Source organism: Dipteris shenzhenensis, chromosome 10, assembly GCF_047967505.1.
Source record: "Dipteris shenzhenensis isolate YYH24624 ecotype China chromosome 10, Dip_SZ_1.0, whole genome shotgun sequence".
Taxonomy (NCBI): domain Eukaryota; kingdom Viridiplantae; phylum Streptophyta; class Polypodiopsida; order Gleicheniales; family Dipteridaceae; genus Dipteris; species Dipteris shenzhenensis.
Window position 1 is genome coordinate 41,162,466 of NC_141605.1, and position 13,731 is coordinate 41,176,196.

At 45.7% G+C, this 13,731-nt stretch overlaps 1 protein-coding gene across 2 annotated transcripts in view; it reads right to left on the reverse strand.

Moving 5' to 3' along the window:
• Window positions 1-377: 377 nt before the first annotated feature.
• LOC147897835 (uncharacterized) overlaps window positions 378-13,731 on the reverse strand; it is a 46,936-nt gene continuing 33,582 nt past the window's right edge. The window contains exons 9-10 of one of the 2 annotated variants that reach the window (XM_087380835.1): window positions 2,045-2,138; window positions 378-1,854 (exon numbers count right to left, since the gene is read on the reverse strand). In XM_087380835.1, coding sequence (XP_087236961.1) covers window positions 1,103-1,854; window positions 2,045-2,138 — 846 coding nt within the window. In that variant the 3' untranslated portion in view covers window positions 378-1,102. The remainder of the gene's footprint in view (window positions 1,855-2,044; window positions 2,139-13,731) is intronic. The other variant, XM_087380834.1, reaches the window with a different exon arrangement.

Here is a 13,731-nt window from a genome sequence, read left to right on the forward strand (position 1 = left end):
GAGCATGATTGAACTTCTATAATATTTTGTATAAGTATCTTGTGCTGACATCACAAAATACTTATTTTTATTAGTGCAACTCAAAAAATTACTAAGAGTAACTCCAAAAAGTTCCTATAAATACTAATGAAACAGATGATAACATGCATAGGTTCCCTCTATAGTCTTCACTAAATTCTCTTCCAAGACGGCAATAACCCCCACTAAAAAAGCAAATTTGATACCTTGGCGCCCACATCTGTTACAATGAAATCAGCTAAACAATACGGACCTATCTATGCCATTACCTCTTAAAGTAGGAAAACATCAATTTGAACTAAGATCTTCTACACCCTGGTTAATTCAATTCAATCTGACATGGTTCTGCACCTTTGAGCAATGTTAAGAGCATACATCATAGACAAATATCTTAAATCCTGGCTCCTGGACTTAAGAGTGCTGTATATCCAAAAGTTGAGATGCACCATGATTCATGTAGTCAAGGGCACAACATATCCCTTTTGAAACCCCATGCTAAGCTTACTTTAGGCCATGCCCTTGAAACTCTTACACTTCTTCTTGACTGTACTCAAAAAGTTTGTTGAAGTAACATTGTCTGATACTCTTCGAGAAAAAATAAAATACAAATTCTTTTGTTTTCTTAACGAATTCTCAAATTCATGCATGCACGTTAAACACAATTGAAAAAATTCAGACAGCATTCCACAATGAATTCAGTCCCACTGATGAAGCATCTTCGAATATAAGCATTTGACAGAAAAAGGTGCTGGCTGCATGCAGCTATATAAATTTGGCTTCGCCCAACTTCAAAGCAGTTTTGTGTCTTCTCTTTTCGCGAATCATCGCTCCTTGACAGCATTTTATTATTAGCAAGAATTCATCTACTCTCCAGTGGCTGATTACTGATTACTAAGTGTATCAATGTTGATGAGAAGAAATGTAATCGTATGCTACTTCAAGTACAGATTATGTATTCAGGTTATGTAGTCACAATACCACCACCACCACCTCAATTGACACTATACAAACTCATATGGGTAGGTTGAATGCATACAATCTGAAAACTTAATGGAAAGATCAAAACTGCATATGCAGATTATGTTCACCTCTGTGGTGGTGGAGGAGGTCCACCTGGTGGAGGTGGCGCAGCAGGAGGGCCACCTGGTGGTGGTGGGGGGGCAGAAGGCCCACCTGGTGGCAAGGGAGGAGCAGAACCAGAAGGTGGTAGAGAATTTGATGGTGGAGGCCGTGGGGGCATCATTCCTTGAGGGGGTGGGGGCATCATTCCTTGGGGACGTGGAGGGGGCATTCCAGCTTGGTTGATGGGTGGAGGTGGCATGCCTTGCATTTGAGGAGGCCCACAGACACCTCCCTGTTGAGGTGGCAGAGGTGCTCTGGGCCAACCAGGAGGACCCATTCCCATTGGTGGAGGGGGCCTTCCTGGAAAACCCTGAGGAGGTGGTGGCATGTTTGGAGGCATAGGCCTGGAACCAGGTGGGGCCGGTCTAAATTGTTGTGGTGGCATTGGTATTCCCTGCCCCTGTGGTGTAGTTTGATTTGGCCAACCAGGACCAGATTGTATCGGAGGGCCTCCAGCTTGTTGCATAGAAAAGGGCCCCTGCTGCTGTGGAGGCGGCATCTGTCCTTGTTGAAGTCCTGGGGGAGGATTTTGAGGACTATTACTGAATGGCAGAGGCATTCCACCGTTCGTGTTTGGTGGACCCATGTTACCATTTGCATGTGGTGGCATCGTTGGTGGCCCACCACCACCAGAGAGTGATGGTGGTCCACTTGCAAAAAGTGTATGAGGTCTGTTCTTCTGTATGTTTGGATTGCTCGATGCAAGCATTCTTTCTGCATCACAAAGCAGTCTGTTAACCAAAAAATGAAAGTACAGAATGCATTCATGCATAACAAATAACTAAATCCCCACAGAATGCCAGTAGCCAACGTACTCTTTTTCTGTTTTGAAACGAACCTGAGTAAAATACCAGTTCTATATAATAAAGTGAATAAATTTTGGCTGCAGCCCAGAAAATTTTACCTGCAGGTGTACCATGACGCTCCCCTTTCGTATCCTTTTTGTAAGCATACGAAACTGTGATAGATTTATTGCAGAGATATTGCCCATTCATAGCCTGCAGACAGTCGTATTGCTACATTAAACAACACACCTAATATGCATTTGATGCATAAAAGCACTGCACTAGTGAGACACAACTTCCATGTAAACACTGATAGAAACACGATATCCAAGAATCACATTGCTCTGGCATCCTCAATGACAACTCCAAATGTGACTGTGATCTACAATTGTGTGATTGGCCCGAAGCTTGCTTGTCCCTCGGCCCTGAGCCCTTGGAGCTCTGCAAACCAGCTAACCTATGTATCGAGCAATAATGCATAGATCTTGGACATGACGTGCCCAATCATAATCGTCATGTAGTTTTCCAGGCTTGTGAGATCCCCTCCCTTGTGAAGGGGAGCGATGGTGTTAAGTGTCCAAGTGTGAGGGAAACCATTGCAAACGGCTTTGTTAATAAACAGCTTTGCCAAGGTACAAGCACACTCCCACTTCCATTGGAGGGTAAACATGGACTAAAAACTTACTTGGAAGGAGTATTAGTCCATGTATACCAATTCTTTGGGATGTATGGATTGATAATTTGCATAAACAAGATAGTAATCAAGTGGTAGAATCCATCATAAAGGCAATACAAGAAGTCAAGGGAATCAAGAAATTCTGATGATTTAAGCAACAAGCTATGTTTCACTCCAATGTGTTGCTTGAACAACAAGTTGCATGCAACACAAAGTAAAGACAACGTGTTGCATGAGTAACAGGTTGGTACAATATAACCTATTGCTTGAATCGATAAAATCTATGTTGCACCCCAACCTATTGCTCAAGAACAAGTTGGGCTCAACACGGATAGATATACCCCCTTTTCAGTAAAGCATTGAGGCCCCTTCTGTTCCATGCACCTATCACAACATCAACTAGGCTATCTAGGAGGATCTCTTACAACTACACAAATTTAGGACACAGTTGGCACCCAACGAGCTTCCTGTGAAGTTCAACTCCTACAAGGACCACTACTAACGAATTTCAGAGGAGGGCTTTATTGATCCACCAGGCTATACACGGATCCACCTCCCCCATTCTTTGAGGATATCGATTGGGCAATTCCACGTCTTACCAGGCTATCCAGGAGGATCTCTTACAGCTACACAAATTTAGGACACGGTTGGCACCCAACGAGCTTCCTGTGAAGTTCAACTCCCACAAGGACCACTACTAACGAATTTTAGAGGAGGGCTTTATTGATCCACTAGGCTATACATGGATCCACCTCCCCCAGATATCGATTGGGCAATTCCACGTCTCACCGCACCGACTATGCATTAAGAGTGGGCGAGCTAAGGGCATATCTAGAGAGGGTCACATCTGTACACACTGTGATTGACAAGAGATCGAGATGAAGGAGCACTTCGCTTTCAGATGCCTCATTACCATTGTCTCTTTAGGCATGGGTTCGGACCCCTCTCCAATTTCTTGTCTCACCCAAATCAGAGATGCCTTGCGACTCTTATCCATAAGGCCATTCGACACAGAGACCAGCTATTCAGGATACATAGGTGAGATCAGGGTGTGCAGCTAGACTCAACTCTTAGTATGATAACCACATTTTTCCAGCCGAATAACACGGACTAGCAAGCCCCAAGGAGACCACGGAGCGGAGGCTCGGGGCAAGAGACATGACAGACTCGCCAATAAGTGAATGAACATATTAGGCTTGGGATCTTCCCTTCATGTTCACCTGACCGAAGACCCGATTGATGGGTGTGACAATGGCACTTACCCGAAGCAGGGCCACAACTAAGAACCATACCCAAACCACACCATGACCACTACCAGCACTGAATCACAAGTCTCGTGCCACCACAGCCTCAAAGACCACCGGGCTCTCCCTTGGCCTTGACGACTCCACCAACATTCAGAGGATCATTGCATCGCAACTTCCATCCTCTCCATGGGCTCAGGCAGACATTTTATGTATTGGTGTTTCTATGATTATGTTGTATTTGTCTTGAGTGTTGATGCCTGCTTAGAGGCTTCACCCATTCAGCTTGGTTCTTTTCACTCTCATAGCTCCTTCGGTCTTTCAAAGGCTTTTCATAAACTTTCTTTCTTTCTTTCTTTCTTTCTAGACATCTTTGAAAGTAAATGGGAGAGTATTTCCATGGACTTCATTGTGGGATTACCATGAAAACAATGAGGGCATGATGCTGTTTGGGTCATGGTGGATAGATCAACAAAGATGGCTAGATTATTACCCACCAAAACAATTGTTGAGGACTACTGAACTAGCTCATCAATATATTGAGCAATGGTTCAAGCTGTATAAGTTGCCTTCTCATATAGTTAGTGACAGAGATTTCAAGTTCTTTGGGCACTTTTGGAAGGAAGTATATATATAAGTTAGGAACTACTTTGAGTGTGAATTCCGTTGATCATCCTGAGTCTAATGGGCGCATAGAAAGGGTGAATCAAGTCTTGGAGATATGCTTCAAGCATGTCTCTCCAATTGATTGGGGAGAGGTACATCCCAAATGGTGGACTTTGCCTGGCAACAGTGCTAAGCATACGGGTATTGGTTTCAGTCCGTTTATGCTTAGGTATCAATATCAACCCGATCTCCTGTGATGGTTAGGTTGAAGGGTATTCAGCTAGGTGCAGCTAAAAATTCGTTGTAGGATTTGCAAGAGATGATAGTGACTGCACGAGAATCTATCAGGAGTGCTCACAATACAACACGACTTTAGGTTGATAGGCGGCGTTGCTTGGAGAGCTTTTCGAAGGAATGTGTGTTTACTTGCGAACTCCAAAGAATTCAAAGACGTTACGGAAAGGATTCGTAGAAAAGTTATCCCCTAGGTACTGAGGACACTTGTTAATCTTGAAAAAGATTAACGAGGTTGCATATGAATTCATGTCAGTAGATTGAAAGAGGCATTGGGGGCTGGGAAACGTCTTGTTTTGCACATGAACCTGAAAAAGTAAACTTGAGGATAAGTTAATTCCACAGTTCAAAGTTAAGCGGAAGGATAGGTCTAACAAAGGCTCACCTTGGGAGTCAATTGCTAGTTTGCATGATAACTTTTTCAATTTCATTTAAGAGAAAATGCTTAAAAGAGGGGGGAATTCTTATGTACCTTGATTATAATCCTTGGATTAGTGAGCTTAATCTAGTAAGGTTAGGCGGCCCTGGGATTAAGGGAAGTAGGCTATCGTAGGGCTAGAGGACTTGAAACATTGTTTCAAGTAAAGGGTTAGCTGGCAATATTTAGCCAAGACGCTTTCTGGAAAGCAAGATGTTCTTTCATAAAGAGTGGCCACGGCTATTATCAGTGTGTTGACACCATTGTATGATTTGTCTGGATCGTGCACCTAGAGTCATGCATTCTATATGGTGCGCCAATCACGAGATACTATGCTGAAGGTTCCTTGTGGATGGTTTCAGCGGTATGGAGCTATGGACATAGCCTTGTGGGAGTTTGATCTCTAGCCCACGTGCTCAGGGCTGGTTGAGAGGTGAGTCCTCTGAGATCTTCATGTTATTAGAGCTAGATCCTACTGGGGATGCATTAGAACCAGTTGAACTTGGGAGGTTCGGGGTTGGTAATATATAAATAGCTTGACCCGCTAACAGTCGACCCCTTAGTGACACCCATTCAGGACCATTAGTACGATACCCAAAGGGTCTCTCATGGTGGTATGGGACCCACTACACAAGAATCCAACAACATGAACTCCAACACCGCATAGTACAAGCCATAAGGAGGAGAACTAGTAGCTCAGTGCACAACCAAAGATTCTCAATACTAGAACCACCCCCAAACCTAAGATCTAGACCACAACAAAGCTAGGGGACTGGTCATACATTCCATGCCACATGCTCCAGCCTCAACATCTTCCAACTATAGAAGCCATGCCCGAAATAGCTTTAGTTCAACAAGTCCTCACTTGGTGTTCTGCTCCCATAGGCACCTTTTCTTGTGTTCTCTAGGCACCACTAGCTTATCCTTTATTTGGCCAATCCTTCACTGCTCTCATGCACCACATCGGCTTGAAACTCAATAGCCTTGTCAAGGTCAATGATTCACAGACCATGAGGGATGAGGTCACTATTACTAGGCATCTACGAGGTCCTGACGTAATCATATAGGAGATTCCTGAATTGCCGTTGCCACCATATTAGAAATAAGAAGGTAGAGAAGATAGCTACTTAGGCTGAAGATATGGTCAGCAAAAAAGTGAGGATGAGGTCACTGTTACTAGGCATCTACAAGATCCTAACATAATCATATAGGAGATTCTTGAATTGCAAAAAGACCTTATCCACTTTTGGCCGTAGGCTGAGAAGAGCATGAACTCTCTTGTCCACCAAGCCTTAGAAAACTATGGGTGGTTGAACAAAGACGACTCACATTTTGACGGGTGGAGAGTTGATGTTCATCTGGATTAGATGGGTGGTCTAACCCACCTAAAGACGGTTGGGAGGATTTTGAGGAGAAAGTGTGCCATCATATGAATTTGCCCCTAAGAGTTGTTGAGACTATATGAGGCTAGTTTTTTCTTTGGGAGGAATATTCTCCTCTTGCTAGAGATTTTCCAAATATGTTCGCAAAATCATTTAAAATATGGCACTTGCTCTTGCTTCTTCCTTTCTTGCCTTTAGAAGAAATTTATAAAATAATGTCTTTCTCTTAGTTGAAAGATGTATTGAAATTCTCTCGTATAGGCACAACCTTGGAAGCCTTATAAGGAGTGATTGGTCTAACTCGTAAGGGCTAGGCTCTAGGTGGTGATTGAACGTGTACAAGATCCGTACTGATCTACAGATACGAGCATAGTCTAACTAGGGGTTAGAAATAAACCAAGAAGTAGAGTGGAGCTGTCACATGCACCCCTGCACTTGGCTGCAAGGTGATACACTAGCTACATCGACAAGTGCATTATAGTTCCCAGATAGGAGATTTTGTCGTATGCTGTGACCCCTTTGTGAGCCCTTGTCCAGGGACAGTCAGGCACAAGCTACGTAGGTCAGTCTCTCAGCCTTAGGTCAAGTCAGTAGTCAGTTCTTGTTCACTAGTACCCACTAGAGAATAGTAGATTAAGTGTTTCCATCTTATAGTTTAGGTCTTAGCCTAGGTTAGGAGTCCCTTTAGGGTCCCCAAAGGCTGGACATGTAAGCACGGAAGGCTGCCCAAAAACTCCCCTGGCAAATGAGCCAGGGAGGGCTTTTTATAGGCTGGTTATAGGCCAGCCAGTCTGTAAAACAGACTGAGTCTGTAACACAGACTGAGTCAGTCTGTTTACAGACTGGGTTGGCTTAGTCCAGTGCTATAAAAAGGCCCCTTGGCTGCCCTGTTTTCTCATTCAGTTTGCTCCTGCCTTCAGTCCTCGCTGAACGGGGGAAAGCCCAAGCAGGTTCAGAAAGATTCCAAAGCCCCGCAGCAGTCAAACAACACAGCGGGTAAGGATCAGAAGGACAACCAATTCCAAAAGAAAGACGGCCAGGCATCTGGTCAAAAGAGGGAATCCAAGCCAAAGATGACTCCAGATGAGAAGGCTAAAGCGGGTATTACAGGAGGCTATCTATAGCCCAACGAGCAGAAGCGATACCACTAAGAACATCACTGCTTTCATTGCCACCACATCGCTGGGCATGGCAAGAAGGATTGTCCGAAGTGGCTTGCCAAAAAGGATGCGAATGCACCTACTTCGTCCGTCGCTAATGTATTGGCTCTTCCAGCTCAACCTCCATCCTCAGCTACGAATGTCGTCTTCCCTGCTTTGAACGCCATTCCCACGGTGGTCTTTCAAGGTAAGGAGGGCGACTTCTCAGATCAAAAGAAGGCACTCATTCGAGCGTATGGCACAGCTAACGAGCATCACTTTATTGTCACCACAATGTAAATATCCTAAGTCAAAGTGCACTTGACCATTTATTTTGATCATAATTAAAGTCAGGGAATGATGGGATTTGGACTATCATTGATAGATTCACCAAGCAAGCTCATTTCATTCCCGTTCGCAAAACCATAAAGGTAGATCATATGGCTAAGCTTTTCATGGCACAGATCTTTAAGCATCATGGTATGCCTAAGTCCATTGTTAGTGATCGAGATCCCAGAATGCCCAGTCTATTCTGGAAAGCTTTATTTGATAACATGAGGACGGATTTGAATTTTTCTTCTTCTTTCCATCCCCAGACAAATGGTCAAAGTGAAGTAGCAAATTCTACAGCATTAGATATGCTGAAATGCTACGTGGGTGACCAAGGTTCAGACTGGGAAAAGTACCTACCATTGGTAGAGTTTGCTTACAATAATACAGTACATAGCCCTACAGGGAAAGCCCCTTTTGAGGTCATTTATGGAAAGGTGATTTTGCTACCTATATTGAGGACCAAATATGAAATATTGCAGCTGATCAGTTTGTGAGAGACCTCCAGACAGCTTATAGCCAAGTCCAGACAGCAATCGAAAGGTCTCAAGAGAAACATAAAAGAGCTACAGATAAGCATAGGAGACAATTAGATCTCAAGGAAGGGGATTGGGTACTTTTGAAGTTTGAAAACGCTAGGCTCCGCAAGTTTAAAGGCAAACAAAAAGTGTATGTAAAGTTATCTCCCATATACTATGGCCCTTTCAGGGTTACAGAAAGAATAAATGAGGTTGCATACAGGTTATCATTGCCAGAGCATTGGAGGATTCACAATGCATTCCATGTGAGTCTTCTAAAGAAATTCCAAGGGCCAGAGCCTACAGAACCAGTATCAGAGGATCCACCAGAAGTGAATGAGCTGGAGGAGGTCCTTTAGCCAGCGCAAATTGTGTACCATACTGCACGCAAAGGCCCTCAGGGCAAGGAGTTTTACAGGTATCTTGTAAAATTCAAGAACTATACGGCATTAGATGCCAAGTGGATGGACGAAGACATGTTATCCGATCATCCACAGCTTTTGGATGTTTACAAGGAAGCTTTTCACTTGAGGTCAACTGAATAGAAGCCGAGGGGATGTCACCACAATGTAAATATCCTAAGTCAAAGTACACTTGACCATTTATTTTGATCATAATTAAAGAGTTTTATATGTGTTAATTATGGTCAAAGAGTTCTTTTAATGGTCAAAAAATTGACTATGGTCAAAGATACTTGACTCTGGTCAAGTAAACCTGACCTCGATGGGGGAGACTTGGTTTATTACCAGGAGGGTTAACTACGGTTAACCAGAGAACTACAGAGCTGACTACGGTCAGAGAGTGTTGACTTTGGTCAACGAGACTTGGCATGCGCCAAGAGGGTTAGCCACGGTTAACCAAGATGTGCCAACTTCGGTTGGAAAGACTTGGCTATAATTAAGGCGCCTCGACCCTTGGTCAAAGCTCCTTAATTATGATTAAGAGTGTTGACTCCGGTCAACCAGAGAATAAATATATATTTTTATATTTATTTAGGTGTGCACATGTATTCAGTGGGGACGCCCACCGTGACTAGAATTAGTCCACAGTGTGTTTGTTATTTGCATGCAAAGCGCTAACAATTAATGGGTGCCATGGTCGTACGCTTTAATTAATTGTTGCAGGTACTAGGAAGAGTTATTTTCCTAAGCGCTATGGGAGCCTAACAAGCATCTAGGAGGCGGTTCGTGTGACCAAGTGCTTTGAAGACTCCAGAGTGGCCCTTAGTGGCATGTAATAGAACTTGGTCTAAATTTTAGACAAGTGGCATGTTGCCAATTTGAAATGAGCTTGAAGCTCTTATAATTATTTGGATTTTGTATCAGACAGCTCTACGTTGAACTCTTGTAACAGATTCTCTCTTCAAGAAATAAAATACCTTCGAGGGGGTCCAGCCCGACATGTTGTCCTAGGCCCTAGTGTCTCTGTTGAGAGAGGGAGAGAGGGAGAGCAAATGAGAGTGTCTCTGCTGTGTTTTATGAGGGAGTATTTCATTGGTATCAGAGCTTAAGGTCTCATTTTCTTCCTAGGAAGTGACGATCCAACATTGAAGAGTGCAGGCTTTGGCATAGAACGCCTGACGGAAAGTAAGCCTTCAGGGAAGGTCGTCATTGACGGTCAGTTAGGCAGAAAGGAGAGACCTATCGTGACCACGTAAAGCGTCAAGGTGAGCGTGACGTGCAGGCGCAAGTGTACTTGAGTAAAGGAGGTAGTCGCTAAATTGATGAGGCCTATTACCACAATGACGCATAGCCTGTTGTCAAATGCAAAGTGTGGTGTTTAAGCGTCTGCAAACAGAAAGGCAAGACGGAGAGCCAACGCTAGGAGTCTAAGTGGCGTAAAGGAGCACCGCCCTTACGCACGTGTTTACATCAGGTGACGGGGTGCCTTTTGCTAGACCCCGACCGAATTTTCGATGGCGAAGCTTCCACAACAACTATTAGCGTCGTGAGACCTGACGAGGGAAGATTGGACCGAACGGTGGCTGTGGGTGTAGAAGCAAGTTGTGATGCTTCGTAGCGCGTGACAGACAATGGTCTTTGATGGAAGGTTATGGTGGTGGCCATTTCTGCGTAGGGTCACACTGCTGAGTGCTTGCGGATGCCCAAGATGGTCAGATGCACGCAAAAGGTCCCGCGACGACAGATGGTCTCCAGAAGGCTCGACGCACGACGTCAACCAATTCACAGCCAAGGTTTGGAACCTTAGGCACCTGCTGATGTGGCGTAGGCGATGACGTGGTGCTTACACGTGGCACATAGATGACATGGCAACCACACGTGCGAGCTGACGTGGCAGCCAGCAGGTCCATCTGACGTGGCAGTGACACGTGGCATGCTGACATGGCACAAGCATGTGCAAAGAGCAGACACATGGCAGCCAGTGGTTAAGTTAACCCTGGTACAGTTAATCCTGGTTGGTTGACCTGTGGTTAGTGAAACCCTGGTTAAGTTAACTACAGCTAGTTAACTCTGGTTAGTTGAACCACTATCTAGTTAGTTCAACTTTGGTCCAGTTAATCTGGCCTAACCAGACCAGTCTGGTTGGTGTAACTAGACTGTGACCAGTCCAGTTAGTCTAGTTGCAGACTAACCAGACCAGAACCAGTCAGTCTGGTTAGAGTAATCAGCCAGTTACTCCATCTGGTTACTGTTTCAACAAAAAAAAAAAAAAGGGGGACAGTTGCAAAGACTGTTTCTGCTAGCAGATTTCACCTACCTGTCAGACTTTTACTGTCAGAAAAGCAGCAGAAAAGCAGAGAAATCAGAGATTTGCAGAAAAAGAGTATGCATGCCTTTGAGCAGTGAAAAGAGGGAAAAACAGATGCTTTTTGAAGCCATTTGCAGTAGCCAGAAAAGAGGTACACAGCTTAAAGTTTATGCCTTGAGCTGACAGCCAGTACTGGCATAGATTGTGAATGCAAGACACCTCTTGTTGAGGTAAATTTTCTCTTTGAAAAGCGAAGGCAGCGTGCATCAGTTGCATACATAGTGTGTGTGTGAGAAACTTGCAGATCTCAGACAAGTTGTAAGAAAATGGCTCAATCGCCTATCCAGTGGGATTCACAAGATAGGGATGTACATCCAAGACAGAGAAGTGTGCAACAAACTCAGCAAGAATTTGAGCAGAGGGTACGCACTCGTATACAAGAGATGGAAAATCTCAGAAAGGATCCAAGGGCTCAGCATTTGTTTCAAGCAGAAGCTATGCCTAATGCAGTATATGACGTGCCAATGCCAGAGGCACACTCTCGTGTACAGCCAGAGAAAGAGAGATCTCACAGGGGACGGTCTCATAGCAGGAAGAGATCGAGGCATCATCACCGATCTCCTAGTCCATCACCGTCTACCTTGAGTTCGACTTATGTATATTCTTCTTTATCAGATATACCATCCAGGAAAAGAAGGAAACACAAGAAGTCCAAGAAGAGTAAGTCTTCCAGAGAGACCAAGGAATTCAAAGAGGGAGGTAATCTGTCAAGTTTATGACCTACAATGGACAGTATGGTCATACAGACAAAGCATTGCAGTTCATCAGGCAGTTTGATGCTGCATTTGGTACAGAAAAGTTTTCAGAATCCTCCAAGTTAAGAATGGTCAGTTTGCACTTGACAGCAACAGCTAGTGCATGGTGGAGTCATAGATGGGTCAGCCCCAAAGAAGTGGAAGGACTTCAAGAAAGCCTTCTACCAACAGTTTATGCCTAAACAGTTTAGAGACCATGTTCTTCAAGATTGGGACAGTTTGCATATGGATGCAGGAGATATAGTGGATGTGTACAACCAAAAGTTTTGGGATGCTTATTTGCAGGTTGCACCTTTCAAAAAGATCTCCAAAGGAACCCAAATGAGAAAGTACAGAGGCTTCCAGTTGAGCTGCTGCTCCTTCCCGTGAGCTACTGCCCCCCCCTCTCCCCCCCTCGTTGCTCCTCCTCTCCCTCCCCTCTCGCCAGCCCCCTCTCCCTCCCTCTCCCCTTCCTCCTCCCCACCCTCCCTCTCCCCCCCCCGCTACCCCCTATCTCCCTCCCCGCCCAACCTCTCCCCCACCCGTCCGCCCCCCCACCCCCCTTCTCCTCCCCCATCATCCCTCTCCCTCACCAGCCCCCCCCCGCTGCCCCTTTCTCCTCTCCCCTTCCCTGCTGCCCCCCTCCCCGCTGCCCCCTTCTCCTCCGCCCTCCCTCTCCCCCGCCAGCCCCCCCGCCCCCTTCTCCTCCCCCGCCCCCCTCCCTCCCCCATGCTCTCCCCCCCCCCCCCTTGCTCCCCCCCCCAAGATGACCCCCCCCCGGGGGAGGGGGGGGGGGAAAGAGTTTTTTTTTTTTTTTAAACCTCCTCCCTCTTCCTCCTCGCCCCCTTCCTTCCTAACTCAGCTCCCCTCGCCTCCCCCTCAGCCTACCTCTGTCTCCCCTCTCTCCTCCCCTCTCTTTCTCCTCCTTCCTGCCCCTCTCTTTCCCCTCCCTTCCCCTCTCTCCTACCCTCTCTTTCTCCTTCTTCCTGCACCCGCGTTCAGGGCATCCTGGGCAGTAGTTTCACGGACGGAGCTTTTTCAGTGTTGGAATCGGCCTTTTCACATTGATTGGTGAATGGATCCCCATTCAGCCAATCTCCGTCCACCTCCACCGGCCGCGAGAACCGTCATTTTTTCAAAAGACGAGCTGCAGCAGCTCAAGAAAGATGTGGAATTAGAGGCCTTCACATCACTTTTCGCCCGCATCTTTGGGTCACACCCTTCCAGATCACAGGCTAGAGAATAGATGCTGGTGGCGTTACCAGGAGACCTCGCCCCTCACCTCAGGGATATTCGACTTTTGGGACGTGGATTCTTCCAAGTGGTTTTCGACTCCCACGAGTCCACAGCCCTTGTTCTCAAAGCTAATCCCCTGGCTTTGGGTTCAAGGAGGATCTTTCTTTTGCCCTACACATTGGGCTTCGATCCAGTCGAGGAGGACAGGCAGGTCACATCACTGTTCATTAGGTTTCCTGGTCTTCCTCAGGTCTACCATCGACTGCTTGCCACTATCGGAGCCACATTCGGAGTGGTCACGGAGATCCCCTCCCTTCCTGGCATGCCTTCTTCCTTGGCAAAGGCAGTAAGTGTAGACGGGGTGCCTCGTGTTAGGGTCATTGTCTCTGACTCTAACATCTCAGATGCCCACATTATGCTTCAGCGTCCAGACGGCTCTCTCTTTCGACAGAGAGTCAAG